Genomic DNA, 13,721 nt, shown 5'->3' on the forward strand with positions numbered 1-13,721 from the left:
TTCCTATCATTCCCAGAGCAATTCTTGATCGAAAACCAGCAATCAGCAACTGATGATATTTTCGGTCCTTGTTTGTACGTGGACTCAAAGGACGATGGTGCCCTTATCAAAGTAACGGGCTGCAACGAAACTGATGAGAGACAGAATTGGGCTTATACCCTTAAAGGACAAATCCAGGTTTGTAGTCTCGCATTGCGACTATGAATGAAATACTCAAATTCTCCTTCAATGTCTTCAATCAGAATTTTTGGTATGTTTTTTCATAGTTAGTAGGGATGACTAGCTAAGAAATCTGTTGAAATTCAGAGACAAAACAACATTGCCAAAACCTATTATCTATTATATTATTATATAATATATATTATCTATATTATTACCATTTTAGTCATTTTTTTTTACTTAATAGAACACTTGGTCTGATTTGTGTATCGATACAAACGGAGCCTCTCAGGGTTCGAAGCTGATACAAACTAAATGTGACCCGGCCCAAGACGATCAGAATTTCCAGTGTGACTTGGCAGTTAGAAGTATCAAAAGACGAAGAGCCAATCAATGCTGGACTCTGGGTAAGTGACATACTAATTCAACTGAAACAGCCGCGTGTCTAAGGAAACCTCCGTTGAACGTTTATTATATAGCTTACATTTGCAGACAGATGCACAGAGGAAAATCTTCCCAACACAACGGGTTTCCATCCACTTTGAAAGAAAATAAGAAAGAATGTTTTTCTCAACCCACCGTCCATGCCGTAACCCGATTAGCTCTTGCGACAGAGCAAGACGTTTCAAATTTAAAATGACTGAGTAGACTTGATATGAGTTTCCTTTCCGAAAAAAACTTTCTCCAAAATCAAGACACACCAAGGGTTATAGGTCGTAAGGTTTCGTCTTCCACCTATCCATTGTTCAGGAGGGGACGTTAACCGAAAGAATTGGAAGTTAAACTAAAGTCTTGTTTCCAATACCGCTTCTTCAGGTTTGGTCTTCGCTAAATTGGGCTATGCTTACTAAATTAAAGCTACACATGTCTTACTTTCTTTATTTTGTTTTCTTTAATATTTATTAATTATTGGTTTATTTATATGCTTAACCACCTTTTTTTTTTTTTCGAAGGCACCACGAGTCTTGACGGACCAGGTTCGTTAGTTCACCTCGGTTCACTCAAATGTATTCACCCAAGCGGTGGTGGAACTAATGTTGTTGAAGGAAACAAGCTAGTGATCTACGCTGGATGCAGTGAGAGCAGGTGATAATTGTATCTTTTTTTTTATAGCTCATAAAGCTCACACGTCACAATCGGAAGCGAGCACAGCAAAACTGAATTATCCGCGAAACACTAAAAGGAAATTTTTAAACTGACGTAAGCCAGAAGAGCCTTATCTTAATCACAGAAATAAAAAAAATCACTCAAAGTTCGGTTATCTCAGCTGGGCACCGCTGGCCCCCACCCCCTCCCCCGAAATTCTGAAGATACTGGTACTACGCTCATCAGGAAAATATACAACCGGCGCAGGATCAATTGTTTTCAAGCGGGTTCAATCTGCGTTAAATATAAACGTTTATGTTCTTTTGCCAGATTGGAGTTTGTTTTAGACAACGGCAATCTTAAACATACCCTGAGCGGGAAATGTGTGCAGCCAATGGGAGCAATTGCAGATGGTGTGGCCCTTGGTTTATATTCATCATGTGGGGGACATCAGTTTAGTTTCACTACAGGAGGATCCCTTCAACACGTCGGTAGCAAAAAATGTGTGAACACGAAATCAGGGGTATGTCAAACATTTTACTTTTAACGGAATTTTTCAAAGTTTATCAGCGCAAGGGGCAATGGTAGCTTTCTATTACATGCTCCTGTAAGGGGGAGTACAGGGGACTTCCATGCCCTTTCTTGCTGCATTCAGACCCTGGTATATGGTCCGAAACTGAAAACTAACAATAATAATAATAATAATTATGATGATTTCCTTTTTAAACGCGATGAGGATTTGCGCTTTGCAGCTTGTGGGGTCGCATTTATATACATAAATGAATAGATGGTTGCCTAGACAATAATTTTAAAGTAAGGCCTAGAAAACTACCTTATAATATACGATCGTAAAATAAATATCTACATTTTAAGGTCCTATCTAATGTTCAAATTTATGATTAATAATTTTACTTAACTGATGATATTTTTTAGCTGGAACCTTCTTATATTTATCAACTGAACTTGAAGGCTTTATCAAAACAGTAATCTGTTGCAAAATATTTGAACTGCACCGCTGCTGAAACGTTCAGTGTTAACAGTAGAATAATGAGGGACGATCCATTTTCGTCGCATCCTGTTTGCACCAGGGCGCCTATAAACCCTCTCTTCCAGCTGAATGAATATACTTCATTACTTGGTGGATTTACACGAGCCAATGATAAGCGATTATGACTTATTTAACTATTATTGTGCATCTGTTATGTTTAAGGTTATGCTTCCAGCAAATTCAGATGAAATTGTTTTGTCCAGCAACTGTGAAAACAGTGCCGTCACCGTCAATAAAGAACATCTCAAGTTTAGCTTCATACCAAGTAAGATGTTTTTCTTTTGCAGCAAATCAGGACATTCACGCATTTCTGTTGCGCATCTCTTCGTGTACGCACACGCTGGTCAATAATTAGCTGTGGACTTTTTTATCGGATAAATTCATGTTCTGTTCAATCAGTCTTAAAAGCCTTAATTTGTCGCCTTTACAGTTGTTGCAATGGGATAGCATAAAGGAAAATCGGGCCAATCAATGTACGGCCAAAAGCATAAAATCGAGTAGAATGTTAGAAAAGTGACAAAAGGCAGAAAATATTGAGATTCTTTATTGATCATGCGACATGCAACCCAAAAAAGATAAATTACCTTTCGTCTTAATCATCTCTTCACAGCTGATCCTTATATTCACTTGGACAAATGTGGATATTTTGACGCTGCCCGTCTCGACCAGAGATTTGAGGTCATGGATGAATCAATTTTAAGCATTTGTAGCAAGTTCTCCAAAAGTAAGTGGCACATGAATTTAAATAATTACTTAACGTTCTGCCCCCTACTAAATCTCGCCAATATCAAAACTTATATCTCGCTGGAGACGAATGCCCTATCACATTTTAAATATCGAGGTGCATCGTTCAATTTTTTTTAATTTACAAAATCAAAACTGCAGAAACCAGTATTAGTAAGATAGGTTCCAAGCGCTGTACATAAAAGTTCACAGTAAAGATCTCTCTTGTCTCATTTGATAAAATTTATGGAGGTTATTTGGAGCTTTTTTATCTGGCTTTTGGGTCATTTTTTTGAAAACTGGTTTGGGGAGTACAACTTGTGTTAATTCCCTTATGGTTTGCTGACCAGATCTTGCCTACAAGAAGACAACTGAGCAATCAAGTACTAACTACAACGGATTCAGCAGCAGAGCTGTAGATGAGGTGTACACACCTTACTATGACAGTAAATCGTGCATGCATACCAAGAAAGAACAAAATCCATGGTGGAGAGTTGATCTTGGACGAGAATACATTGTAACGGGTATGTCCTGATGTTTGTTGGAGTAATGGCATGTATAGCTGTCTCTAGCGACAAAGCTCATTGCCATTGATGGTTTTAATGGTTATTTCTCTACATTATTTTGAAGCTTTTATATCTGAGGTTAGTCCGCTGCCATAAATAAAATTAATTTCTCAGCTCCCCGATGTGGTTTCCATTTCCATTTCCATGCTTCACCACAGAACAGTCGTAAATTAAGGTAAATTATTAAAAAATTCTAAAGCACAATTTCAATATCTGCCCCTTTTACCTTTCAGACGTGATGATCGTAAATCGTTATTACGACTTCGAGAAACTCACGAACTTTGATGTCAGAGTTGGAGTCAACAAAGACAATCTGCAGAACCCCACATGTAGTGACCGCGTGAGGACTGTGGGCCAGGGACAAGCTCTGCGGCTTCAGTGTGATCCACCAATCCCTGGACGTTATGTTTCTGTTCAGATGTTTGGAGAAGGAGAACTTTCAATGTGTGAAGTAACAGTTTACTCCAGAGTCGGTGAGTGTGTTGAAATTATTTAGTGAAGATAGGACGTATTTTAAAGTTGACTGTACTAGTAATTTACGATTAAAAGCAGATTTCTAGCTCACAGATCGATGTGCTTGTGTGCATAGTTTTGGAATCTTTCAGAAGGATAATGTGACAGCAGTGTTTTGAGGAAAAGAAGGACTCATTTAGAATAAAATTACAAGGATAGCACGACATCATGAAATCTGAGTATCTGGATCATCGCTAGGGTTGTATATGATTAGTTCTATTTTTACACGCAAAGCCATTGTGATACCACGAAACTATCGCGTCTAGAGAACTTGCCAAGATTATTGCTCTCCAGTAGAGTAAATGAACCAAACAAAAATCAGGGAACAACTTTTTTCTATCTGCTTCAACCCTCAAGTGATCATCGTGTATCCTCTTCTTGAGATTCTAACACACTCTCTGACAAACAATTTGTAAGAATATGAAAAGTTGTTGTCTTGAAATAAGTGCATAACCTATCTTGACTCAACTAATCTACAAGTTAAAGTATGTATAACACTAAGCTGTGAGTGAGAAACAAAGATGCGGCTTATGGAATTCATACGGTTAATGTAGGTTGGCTTTTTCTGATGTTTTGGTTTGTTTTCGAAGAACTTATAAATCTATCTATTTTATTTGTCTTTTCCACATTTCCAGGTGTCATGGCGGATCTTTGTCAACTGGACAATGGCGGCTGCTCACAGGTTTGTTATAACCTGTGTAACCTGAAAGTCCAATGTGGCTGTTGGCCTGGTTACACTTTGGCTTACGATAGCAAAACATGTATAGGTGAGTGAGCGCTGTAAAACTACAAATGACAAAAGATAAAAAGATAAAACTACAAATGATAAAAGATAAAAATAATCGTCAAATAATAGATAAGGCACAGGCTTAAAAAGGATGTTATTGTTTAACAACTTTGAGTTAGTTAGATCCTCTAGAGCAAGATTATTAGAATTAATGAGAATTTCGAACGTTTTAAAGCCTTTTCTAAAAACTCAACCAATATAGAAAATAACATCGGGTATCCATTGGCCGTCCGTTGAGGAACTCCTTAACAAGTGTTAGATGCTTTAGGCTATCTGTTCTTTCATCTAATTCATTTCGGTGGAAACCTGCTCATAGGTGCTAAAACGCAGAGGCACACGCAGGTCACTTTTTTTACGTTTTACGGCAAACAGATACCCAATTTTAGCATTTTCGTAAAATCTGCGTCCTAAGAAATCATGAGCGTCAAATTAATTTCGTTGGGTTGTACCTGTCCAAGGATTTAAATATTCATCCTTTTTTTAACCCTTAGACAAGGATGAATGTCAAACGAACAACGGTGGCTGCGATATCGCTAACGGACTGTGTGTCAACACTCCAGGAAGTTATCATTGCAGATGTAAACTTGGATACCAACTACAAGAAAACAGCGAAGTTACATGCGAAGGTAAAAAAAATCATATACAATGTGCGTTAATCGACTTTTATTGTAACATTGTGGACGCCTGAAGCGGATATCAAAGATACTCATGTATACACGAGGAATAATGAATTTGTAAACTGAGGCCGTTAGTAACGGCATTCAAAAATCGGAATGGAGGATTTCAAAATTAAACGATGTTTGAGTATCAAAGGTGACAATTTTCTCCTTCAAGTACTTTTTGATTGAGTACCGTGAAACCAAAGCCAAATTATCCCAATGGTTGAGAAGGAAGCGCAAGTTTTCTTGACCAATCATACAACGTTGCGAAACTGAAGCAATCTTGACTTAGTTTGACTCTCGAAGGAAAACTACATTATGTTGATGATTGAATTTATTTTTCTATTAGATTTCAACGAATGTCAACTGAACAACGCGGGCTGTGAACACATTTGTGCCAACAGTGAAGGCAGCTATAACTGTGATTGTAGAAAAGGGTTCAAACTGAAGGATGATAAATTTGGATGTGAAGGTAAATTTGGGATAAGATCCTTGTTTGCATGGGAAAAAAACCAAACAAACGATTCGGTTAATGATAAGCATTATGTATTGATCAGTGATGGGTGGGTTGGGCGAAAGTTGGAATGAGTCGAAGGTATTCTTCTTTCTTCTTTCTTCTTTTCGTTTATTTTATTTTTTTTTTTAGTTTAAAGCGGCACTTGAACCCAAGCGTGAAGCGTGTTTAAAGCTAATGGCAGACATGAATTATTGTTAGTTGTGTTGTGCAGATTTAAGAACTGGTTTTATTTCATGTTTACGATCTAAGCAATACAAGCGGCACCTGCGTTTCGGGTTTGCGTAACTTGCAACACGTCTCCCAGTTTTCTCTTGTTTAGATGAGGCAATTTCAACAACTAAAAGGTCCTTTCCGCTTTTATCAAAATGTTTCTTAATGATACATGCGAATCTAGAAACATCGCAACCGTGTTTTCTTTATCTCATCTTAGCACATGCACCTGTGGACCAATAGGAGCGCTTGTCAGGTCTCAGTTATTATATAAACCTCGCGTAGATACTTCTTATCGATAAAATCGTGAAAACTTTCTGTTTTTTTTAATCTAAACTGCAAATGGCAATTTCGACTTAGTGAGCATTTCTGGCTTGATCTTCTTTCCGTAGATATTGACGAGTGTGCGGAGCCAGATCAGGGAGGCTGTGAAACGAAATGTTCAAATTACGAAGGTGGATATTACTGTACCTGTGATGTTGGATACAGACTAAGAGACGACGGAAAGACTTGCGAAGGTAAACACGAGTTGTGTTTCACTGAGCTGTAATTTTCACAAATCTTATAATCCCATATTGTCGTTTGTTGCTATTTATGTTGCTGTCGTTCAATTTCTTGTTGTCGCGTTTTTCTTTTTTGTGTGGATGTTAATTAGAATTATTATTGTCGTAATAAATCATTATCATCATCGTCATCATTATTAAAATCGTCCGCATTCTTTCGTTTTCCTTGCCTTCTTTCTAATTCTCTTAATCTCCATTCTCTCTTATGTCGCATTCCGAGCGTCACGCGATCGCTTTCAGGCAAATTGCAGTTGTTAGTGCTAGAGTTACAAACCTATCAAATGTGGGGTACTGCCTCAAACTAGTAGCAGTTTGGTAGATATAGTGTTGAGTAATTTTCTCTATACTTTACTAACATAATTCCTTTTTTTTCTTATTCATTTATCTTAGCTCGTTTTATGTTTAAATACCATGCAAAGAAATGCTTTATCTTTAGGTTCATACTGAAAAAAAAAGTCGAAAATTTCGAAGCGTCTCTTTTTTAAGGCCACAGGCATTTATAATTTTAAGGCGTGAAAAAAGAAATGGCCTAATAATGTAGGTCTGCTGAAGTATACTATTGTTATCCGGGAAAACCCAGAACAAGCTACAAATGTGACCATTTCATCTCAAATTTCATATCATTTTTAGAGATCTACTGTCCGGCTTTGGAAGCGCCATTCCGGGGCCAGATCACGCCAGAAACCTGCACTGATGACAGAGAAAATATTCAGCGCAACACACAGTGCACATATGGCTGTGTGGCTGGGCACAATCTTGCCGGTGGTGATCAGTTGTTGACCTGTCAGATTGATGGTTTGTGGCAGGGGACTGTACCATACTGTAAACGTGAGTAACGTAAAATAGAAATAAATTTAAATTTAGCGATGGGAATTCCACTAGGTGGCTCTTCTTGTCCACTGTTTGGAGATCAAATTGGAATTTGAAATGATGTTTTTTTTGTGGAGGGAAAAAAACAAGATGGCCCGCGGAAAAACCATCGGAGCAAGGATGAGAACCCGCAACAAAATCAACTTACATGTGACGCCAGGTCCGAGAGTCGAATCCTCAATCTTTGAGCGCGTGGGAATTTTCATCTAGCGTGTTAAAAAACAATTTATTATTTTGTGGAACGGTTTTAGAAGTGTCCAGAAGGTTATTTGCTCAGTGGACATGATGCTGTAGACATTTTCTTGTATTCTTCTAGTAGAAATATTAATTTTTAAGAACACGTGTAAGCTGCTTGGTATAGAAATTATAAATTTAAGCTATGATACAACGATTAAATTTACTATGAGCATACTAGGATACTATAATACCGCTATACGAATAATTCTGACAGACTTTAAGTTAAGCAGTTTCCACAAGCAGAGATGAAGGGCTCAGAAAAGCCGTGTTTATTTCAAGGTATCAGAGTTATGTTTGTGCTGGCGTGAGCTAAGGAGAGTTCATTGCATTGAGCTTTCGAGAAGAAATGATCCATAAGTTGGAAATTCTACCCTACCCTCAGATCAAACATCCTTGCTCTTGTTACAGACAACTACAGGGCCGAGAACGATGGCCACACTTTTACTTTGTTGCATTTGTCATTTTATTTTAACTCTTCTCAGCGGTTACTTGTCCAAAGTTGACTGTTCCAGACAATGGTGGAGTTATACCAGCGTCATGTTCGAAAACAGACATCGAGTATGGAATACGATGTGTCTTTTACTGCGACGACGGTTATGCGCTCAGCGGTCCAAGGTACACCACATGTCAGGCTGACCAGTCATGGAGTGAGTTAGCGTCGTTGTCTTGTGTCAGAGGTAAGAAACACTACTATCTTATTGCGAATGAAAAGGAAAAAATGCAACGAAAGGAGAATCTGGAGAGAGGGTTTTAATAGTTAAATAGGAAATATTGTTTGGCAGTGGCATGACCACGGTCCAAGGGGCTGCGCTCCATCCACTTATTCTCGGTGGAACTTAAGAATGGCTTATTGGTTTTGTGGAGGAAGAAAACCAGAGAAAGCGGGGTAAAATCTTTAAGCAAAGGCAGATGCCCACTCAGCCCATGAAACGACGTAAAATTCAGGAATCAAGCTAGCGCTACAGCGGGCGGAGTCGAGCGCTTTTACTACAAAAGATGAAATTGCACCGACATGTCGGCTGATCCAAGTGCAGAATAAGTGATCGGCTGGAATAGATAGCTAGGTAAAATATTTTTTAACATCGCAGCATGCTTGCGGGCTTGGAAATAGGGGCTTATCGCCATGCTATTGTTGGTCAATAGCAATGATGCAACCATTAGTAACTCGCAGATTGAGTCATGATGATCCTCAAATATTTAAATTCCTTCTTTGTGATTGCAGTTTACACAGATCCATGGATCGCCTGTCCAATCGACAGAGTAGAAGATCTTGATCCAGACAAGTCCACCGTGGTGCTTGGGTTCAAATGGCAGCTTCCACGAACCAACATGAAAAATGTGACAGTGTCGCCTAGCAATTACGATGAAAATTATCCATTCCCTGTTGGCAGACATACGGTCACGTGGATAGGAACCAGTGATAGTGGAGCACAAAAGAGTTGTACTTTCCATATCACAGTGAACGGTAGGTGGATTATAGATTTTTAGAAAGAGTTTTAAAGATTTCTGAGTCGTGTTTTTTTCATTAAGACACGAGATTTAAACTTAAAGAGAGTATCCGAATAGTAACTTTGTCAGTTTGAGTTAGAATGGAATTTTTACGACTAAAGAAAAAAGATTTAATCTGTCCTCAAAATTTTTTTTTAATCCTTCCTTGCCCACAATTTTTAAGGGTTTATTCTAAGTTATGCGATCCGCTGTGTGATCAAGATAAATAAAAACAGAAGAAGTTTGGAAACAGTGCTGAACGACTCTGTGATTCACAAAATCTCACATAGTCTTAGGTGACACAGTTTATAATCTCTTGTAGATGACAAACTCGAACAAAGGAAACTACAATCTTCTTAATAACACATCAGGATAAAAACCAATCTATCTGAGGAAAAAAGTTATTTTGCCTGTAGCGATATGAAATTGGTTACGGAAGGCCATCATTAAATTATTTGTTATTGGTATTTTCTTTCCTCCTCATTTTAGATGTGACCCCACCTCAAGTCCAGAACTGTCCTGCAAGCATCGTAGAGCGTTCCAACTCCCTGCAAAAAGATATCTTTTGGACAGAACCAACATTCACTGACAACGTAGAGGTGGCCACCATTCAGTCAAATCGACAACCTGGCTTTTCTATGCAGACTTACACATCACTTACTGTACAATATACTGCTTCAGATGCTGCAGGAAACACTGTGTATTGTACCTTTAACATCACATTAGAAGGTAAGTTGCACTGTGTTCCTTTAAAGAACCTCTGAAGGTCAGAATGAAGGCGAATAATGGGCAATAACTTCAATTCATATGAAATTCTGGCAGAATGGTCATTCTCTTTTACAATAATTTATAACATTTTCAAAGGGGAAGTATGATCGTTTGTCTCCAGACATGGTCACTTCGGATGCGGATCGTAACGTTTCGACTGCATAATGCTGGTCTTCTTCAGGCCATGAGGTCGATTGAATGCGCCTCACCTATATACTGTTGTGCTTGGCTGTGATAAGACGGAATCCCATGCCTGGAGTCAGATCTGAACTTTGTTCAGGGGTCGTTTAAGGAACACTTTAGACGAAAGAAAAAAAACCCAAAAACACAACGCCAAAATTGGTCTTTTATTTGAGAGGTTCCAAAAATGATGATTTTGCAAATAATGGTATTATTGAAAAGCGATGGCAAACTGCATAGAGGCTGCTCTGGAAGGTTCAAGAAGAATTATTCCATCTTGTCCAACGGGTGGATCACAGTGCGCAACATACACTGACTCGAGAATAAAGGGGTAAGTTTCTAAAGAAACTGTGGTGCTGCGTCGGTGGGAGAGTATAGCAGGTAATTTAGTGTTAACAACTGGGTTGAAAACGTAAATTAGCCACCGTAAAGGGTAAAAAAGCTGACGTTTCGAGCGTTAGCCCTTCGTCAATCGCTCTGACGAAGGGCTAACGCTCGAAACGTCACCTTTTTTACCCTTTACGGTGGCTAATTTACGTTTTCAACCCAGTTGTTAACACTAAATTACCTGCTATACACTCACTCGCACTGCTTACTACAAAGTGGCTGTCGGTTCCAGGTTCAGAGGAGACCAATGAACGTTCTGACTACCCGCTTGGTGCTCTTAATGTATTTTTTGCCTACACCAAAACGCAGGGGCAGGTTGTCCGAAGCCCGATTCGCATTTATCCCAAGTTAAATTGCCTTATTTCGAATTTGTATGTCAAGAAAAATTGTTTTTATCCACTTTCTAGCAACTAGTCTAGCAACTATATATTAACTGACAACACTCCTCTTTTGATTTTTTTTAGGTACAACTTGCCCCACAATTCCTAATCCTAAAAATGGGTTAGCGTCTAAACTTGGATTGTTCCTACAACTCAGATGCAACACTGACTACTTCTTCAATCCATATCCACCTGGACTGCCCGGGCTATTCCAGAATCCTTTCTATAGATGTATAGATAACAAGTGGGTGTCACAGAATGACTTTGTGTCTATCTTACATCAAGCTCCGGATTGCATGAGTAAGTTTGCATAGTATTTCATAGTTTAATGGCCGCCCCCTGTGAGGGAAATGTATTTCCTTATATAGAGCCATCACGAGTCTTAATTTCGCAGATTGTCGACCACATAAAAATGTTGTACAAAATCTTTTACCTTCGGTTGAATGAAGAACACACTCTGCATGCTAGCCATGCGCAATATGTTTCGTATATTTCGTGTTTGCACCAGTTCAAAATCTCATCGAAAAGTATCTGCCTTGCAGATCTCCATATTCATTTCAATAAAAAATTGAGAAAATTTGAGAACCTTACGCTTTTTTATTTGTCAATGTTAACGGCAACAATTTCCGGTAAAGCTTTCAGTGATCTCCCACAACGTTTTTTTATTTTGCGAAAAATTCGTAACATAAAGACTTGCTTCACGATATACAGCGGTTTTGCATGAAAGGGCAAGATTTATCAGTGGAATAATTGTATGCATAGAAACAGTGAATGGCTTCACATTTAACATCAGACATAAGGGATCCGTTTTGATCAAAAATAGTATGTGATAAGGCAAGATTATATTCTCTTGCATGAGGTAAATCTTGGGATCTAACGCCAGGGCAGAATTTTATTCTGTAACTAAACACTAACTGCAATTAAATATTATTATACATGAACTGAGCTTACTGGCGAGTTGTTTATGTTGTTAACAGAATACGTGAATTACGAACAAGGTAAAGCTTGTGGGGATGGCACAATATTATTGGACAATGTTATTTGCTGTAAGTATTACCGCACAATAAATTAAAGTAATCGCGTGATTATCCAAGTCAGTGTTCAGAGGACTCCAAATAAAACTTTTTCTCAGTAGCGACCTAATTTAAAATAAACGGTAAAATACACTTTATACAAGCACTTTTTCCAAATAACGAGTTCTTTTATATTTGGCAGTGAATTGTCCGCCTGGGAGCTACGGAGACAGCTCCACAAACACATGCAAAGACTGTCACTTAGGATATTATCAAGACGAGGAAGGCAAGCCCGAGTGTCAGCCATGCCCCAAAAATTACAGCACTGCCATCACTGGAGCTAAGAATAGAACAGATTGTAGACGTATGTTCATAAGAATTTACTATTTTGCCTTTTATTTTCCTATTTTGTGCTATGTGGTCAGGGACCCATTTCCTTACGTCCCAGTTACTTTACGGACTTGACGCCATACTTTGAAATCTAAATTGACGGAATAGTAGGTAGCGCGATTCTTAGCTCAAAAACCAGGGCCCAGTTGTATAAAGGGTGGATAACACTATCCAACGGATTATCGCTATCCAGAGGATAAGTGATAGCAAAACGTGTAGTGTTATCCACCGGATAGAGATTTATCCAGTGGAAAGCGTTATCCGATCTACGAACAACCGGGGCCAGGCCTTTCTATATTATTCCCCGATATTTCTTATGATCAGAATTTGAAACTGTTTAAATGATGAAAATGAACTCGGCAAACAGATACCAATTTTTCGGCAATGGTTCCAACTGGACTTTCAGGAAACGGACTCCAGGTCCAAGAAATGATTGAATTAGACTTAATTGAGGAGGAAAATGAAGATCAGGAGTAATGATGATCACATCCTCTATTCATCATGGAAAAAATTATAATGGGATATTGGCGCGTAGCTAACCATAATTTGTCCTCTTGCGCATGCCCAACGTTAAAACGTTGTGTTGATTTGGTAGTCACGTGCACTTGATATAGCAACACTGGTTCATTTTACACACAGTTAAAAGTACCTTGGCGAGTAATGGTTTAAGGTGGGGTCTGCGACAAAGACATTAGTTACAGAGCTGTTCCTCTGAAACGGTGAAGTTGAATTTTACACCATTCGATTTTTTTACAGCTATCTGCAGACCAGGTAGATATTCAACTAACAATGGGGTTTGTCCGTGCAAGAGGTGTCCTTATGGAACTTACCAGGAAATTGAACAGATGACATACTGCAAAGCTTGCCCGATGGGAACTAATACAACAACAACTGGAAGGACTTCCATCGATGATTGTGTGGGTGAGTATTAGATATATAGAGAGAATCAGTTTGGTAAACTTTCATTCGACGTGCGCTATCCTATCCACCGTTATAATCCATCCAATATTTTCGGTCTTGCACGAGCGTTTTGTGACTCAATTTACCCCAGCTGAAACTGGGGAATATCTGATGATATTCCTCTAATGATGATACCAATTTAAAAACTTTGCGTCCGATGGGGGTGCCACATTGGAGCGATACGAAACATTTACCTACTCGCTACATTTAAGTAGTA

At 38.6% G+C, this 13,721-nt stretch overlaps 1 protein-coding gene across 1 annotated transcript in view; it reads left to right on the forward strand.

The window, feature by feature from the left end:
- Window positions 1-13,721, forward strand: part of LOC131796574 (uncharacterized) — a 34,170-nt gene that overhangs the window by 18,163 nt on the left and 2,286 nt on the right. Inside the window, exons 24-43 of the mRNA XM_059114174.2 lie at window positions 17-177; window positions 407-566; window positions 1,113-1,245; window positions 1,576-1,768; window positions 2,456-2,558; window positions 2,904-3,017; window positions 3,367-3,540; window positions 3,816-4,055; window positions 4,731-4,862; window positions 5,374-5,508; window positions 5,891-6,013; window positions 6,661-6,786; window positions 7,462-7,659; window positions 8,421-8,615; window positions 9,161-9,403; window positions 9,916-10,155; window positions 11,226-11,441; window positions 12,119-12,187; window positions 12,357-12,518; window positions 13,301-13,465. Of these exons, the coding sequence (XP_058970157.2) occupies window positions 17-177; window positions 407-566; window positions 1,113-1,245; window positions 1,576-1,768; window positions 2,456-2,558; window positions 2,904-3,017; window positions 3,367-3,540; window positions 3,816-4,055; window positions 4,731-4,862; window positions 5,374-5,508; window positions 5,891-6,013; window positions 6,661-6,786; window positions 7,462-7,659; window positions 8,421-8,615; window positions 9,161-9,403; window positions 9,916-10,155; window positions 11,226-11,441; window positions 12,119-12,187; window positions 12,357-12,518; window positions 13,301-13,465 (3,282 nt within the window). The remainder of the gene's footprint in view (window positions 1-16; window positions 178-406; window positions 567-1,112; window positions 1,246-1,575; window positions 1,769-2,455; window positions 2,559-2,903; window positions 3,018-3,366; window positions 3,541-3,815; window positions 4,056-4,730; window positions 4,863-5,373; window positions 5,509-5,890; window positions 6,014-6,660; window positions 6,787-7,461; window positions 7,660-8,420; window positions 8,616-9,160; window positions 9,404-9,915; window positions 10,156-11,225; window positions 11,442-12,118; window positions 12,188-12,356; window positions 12,519-13,300; window positions 13,466-13,721) is intronic.

This window comes from Pocillopora verrucosa, chromosome 3 (assembly GCF_036669915.1).
Source record: "Pocillopora verrucosa isolate sample1 chromosome 3, ASM3666991v2, whole genome shotgun sequence".
Lineage (NCBI taxonomy): Eukaryota > Metazoa > Cnidaria > Anthozoa > Scleractinia > Pocilloporidae > Pocillopora > Pocillopora verrucosa.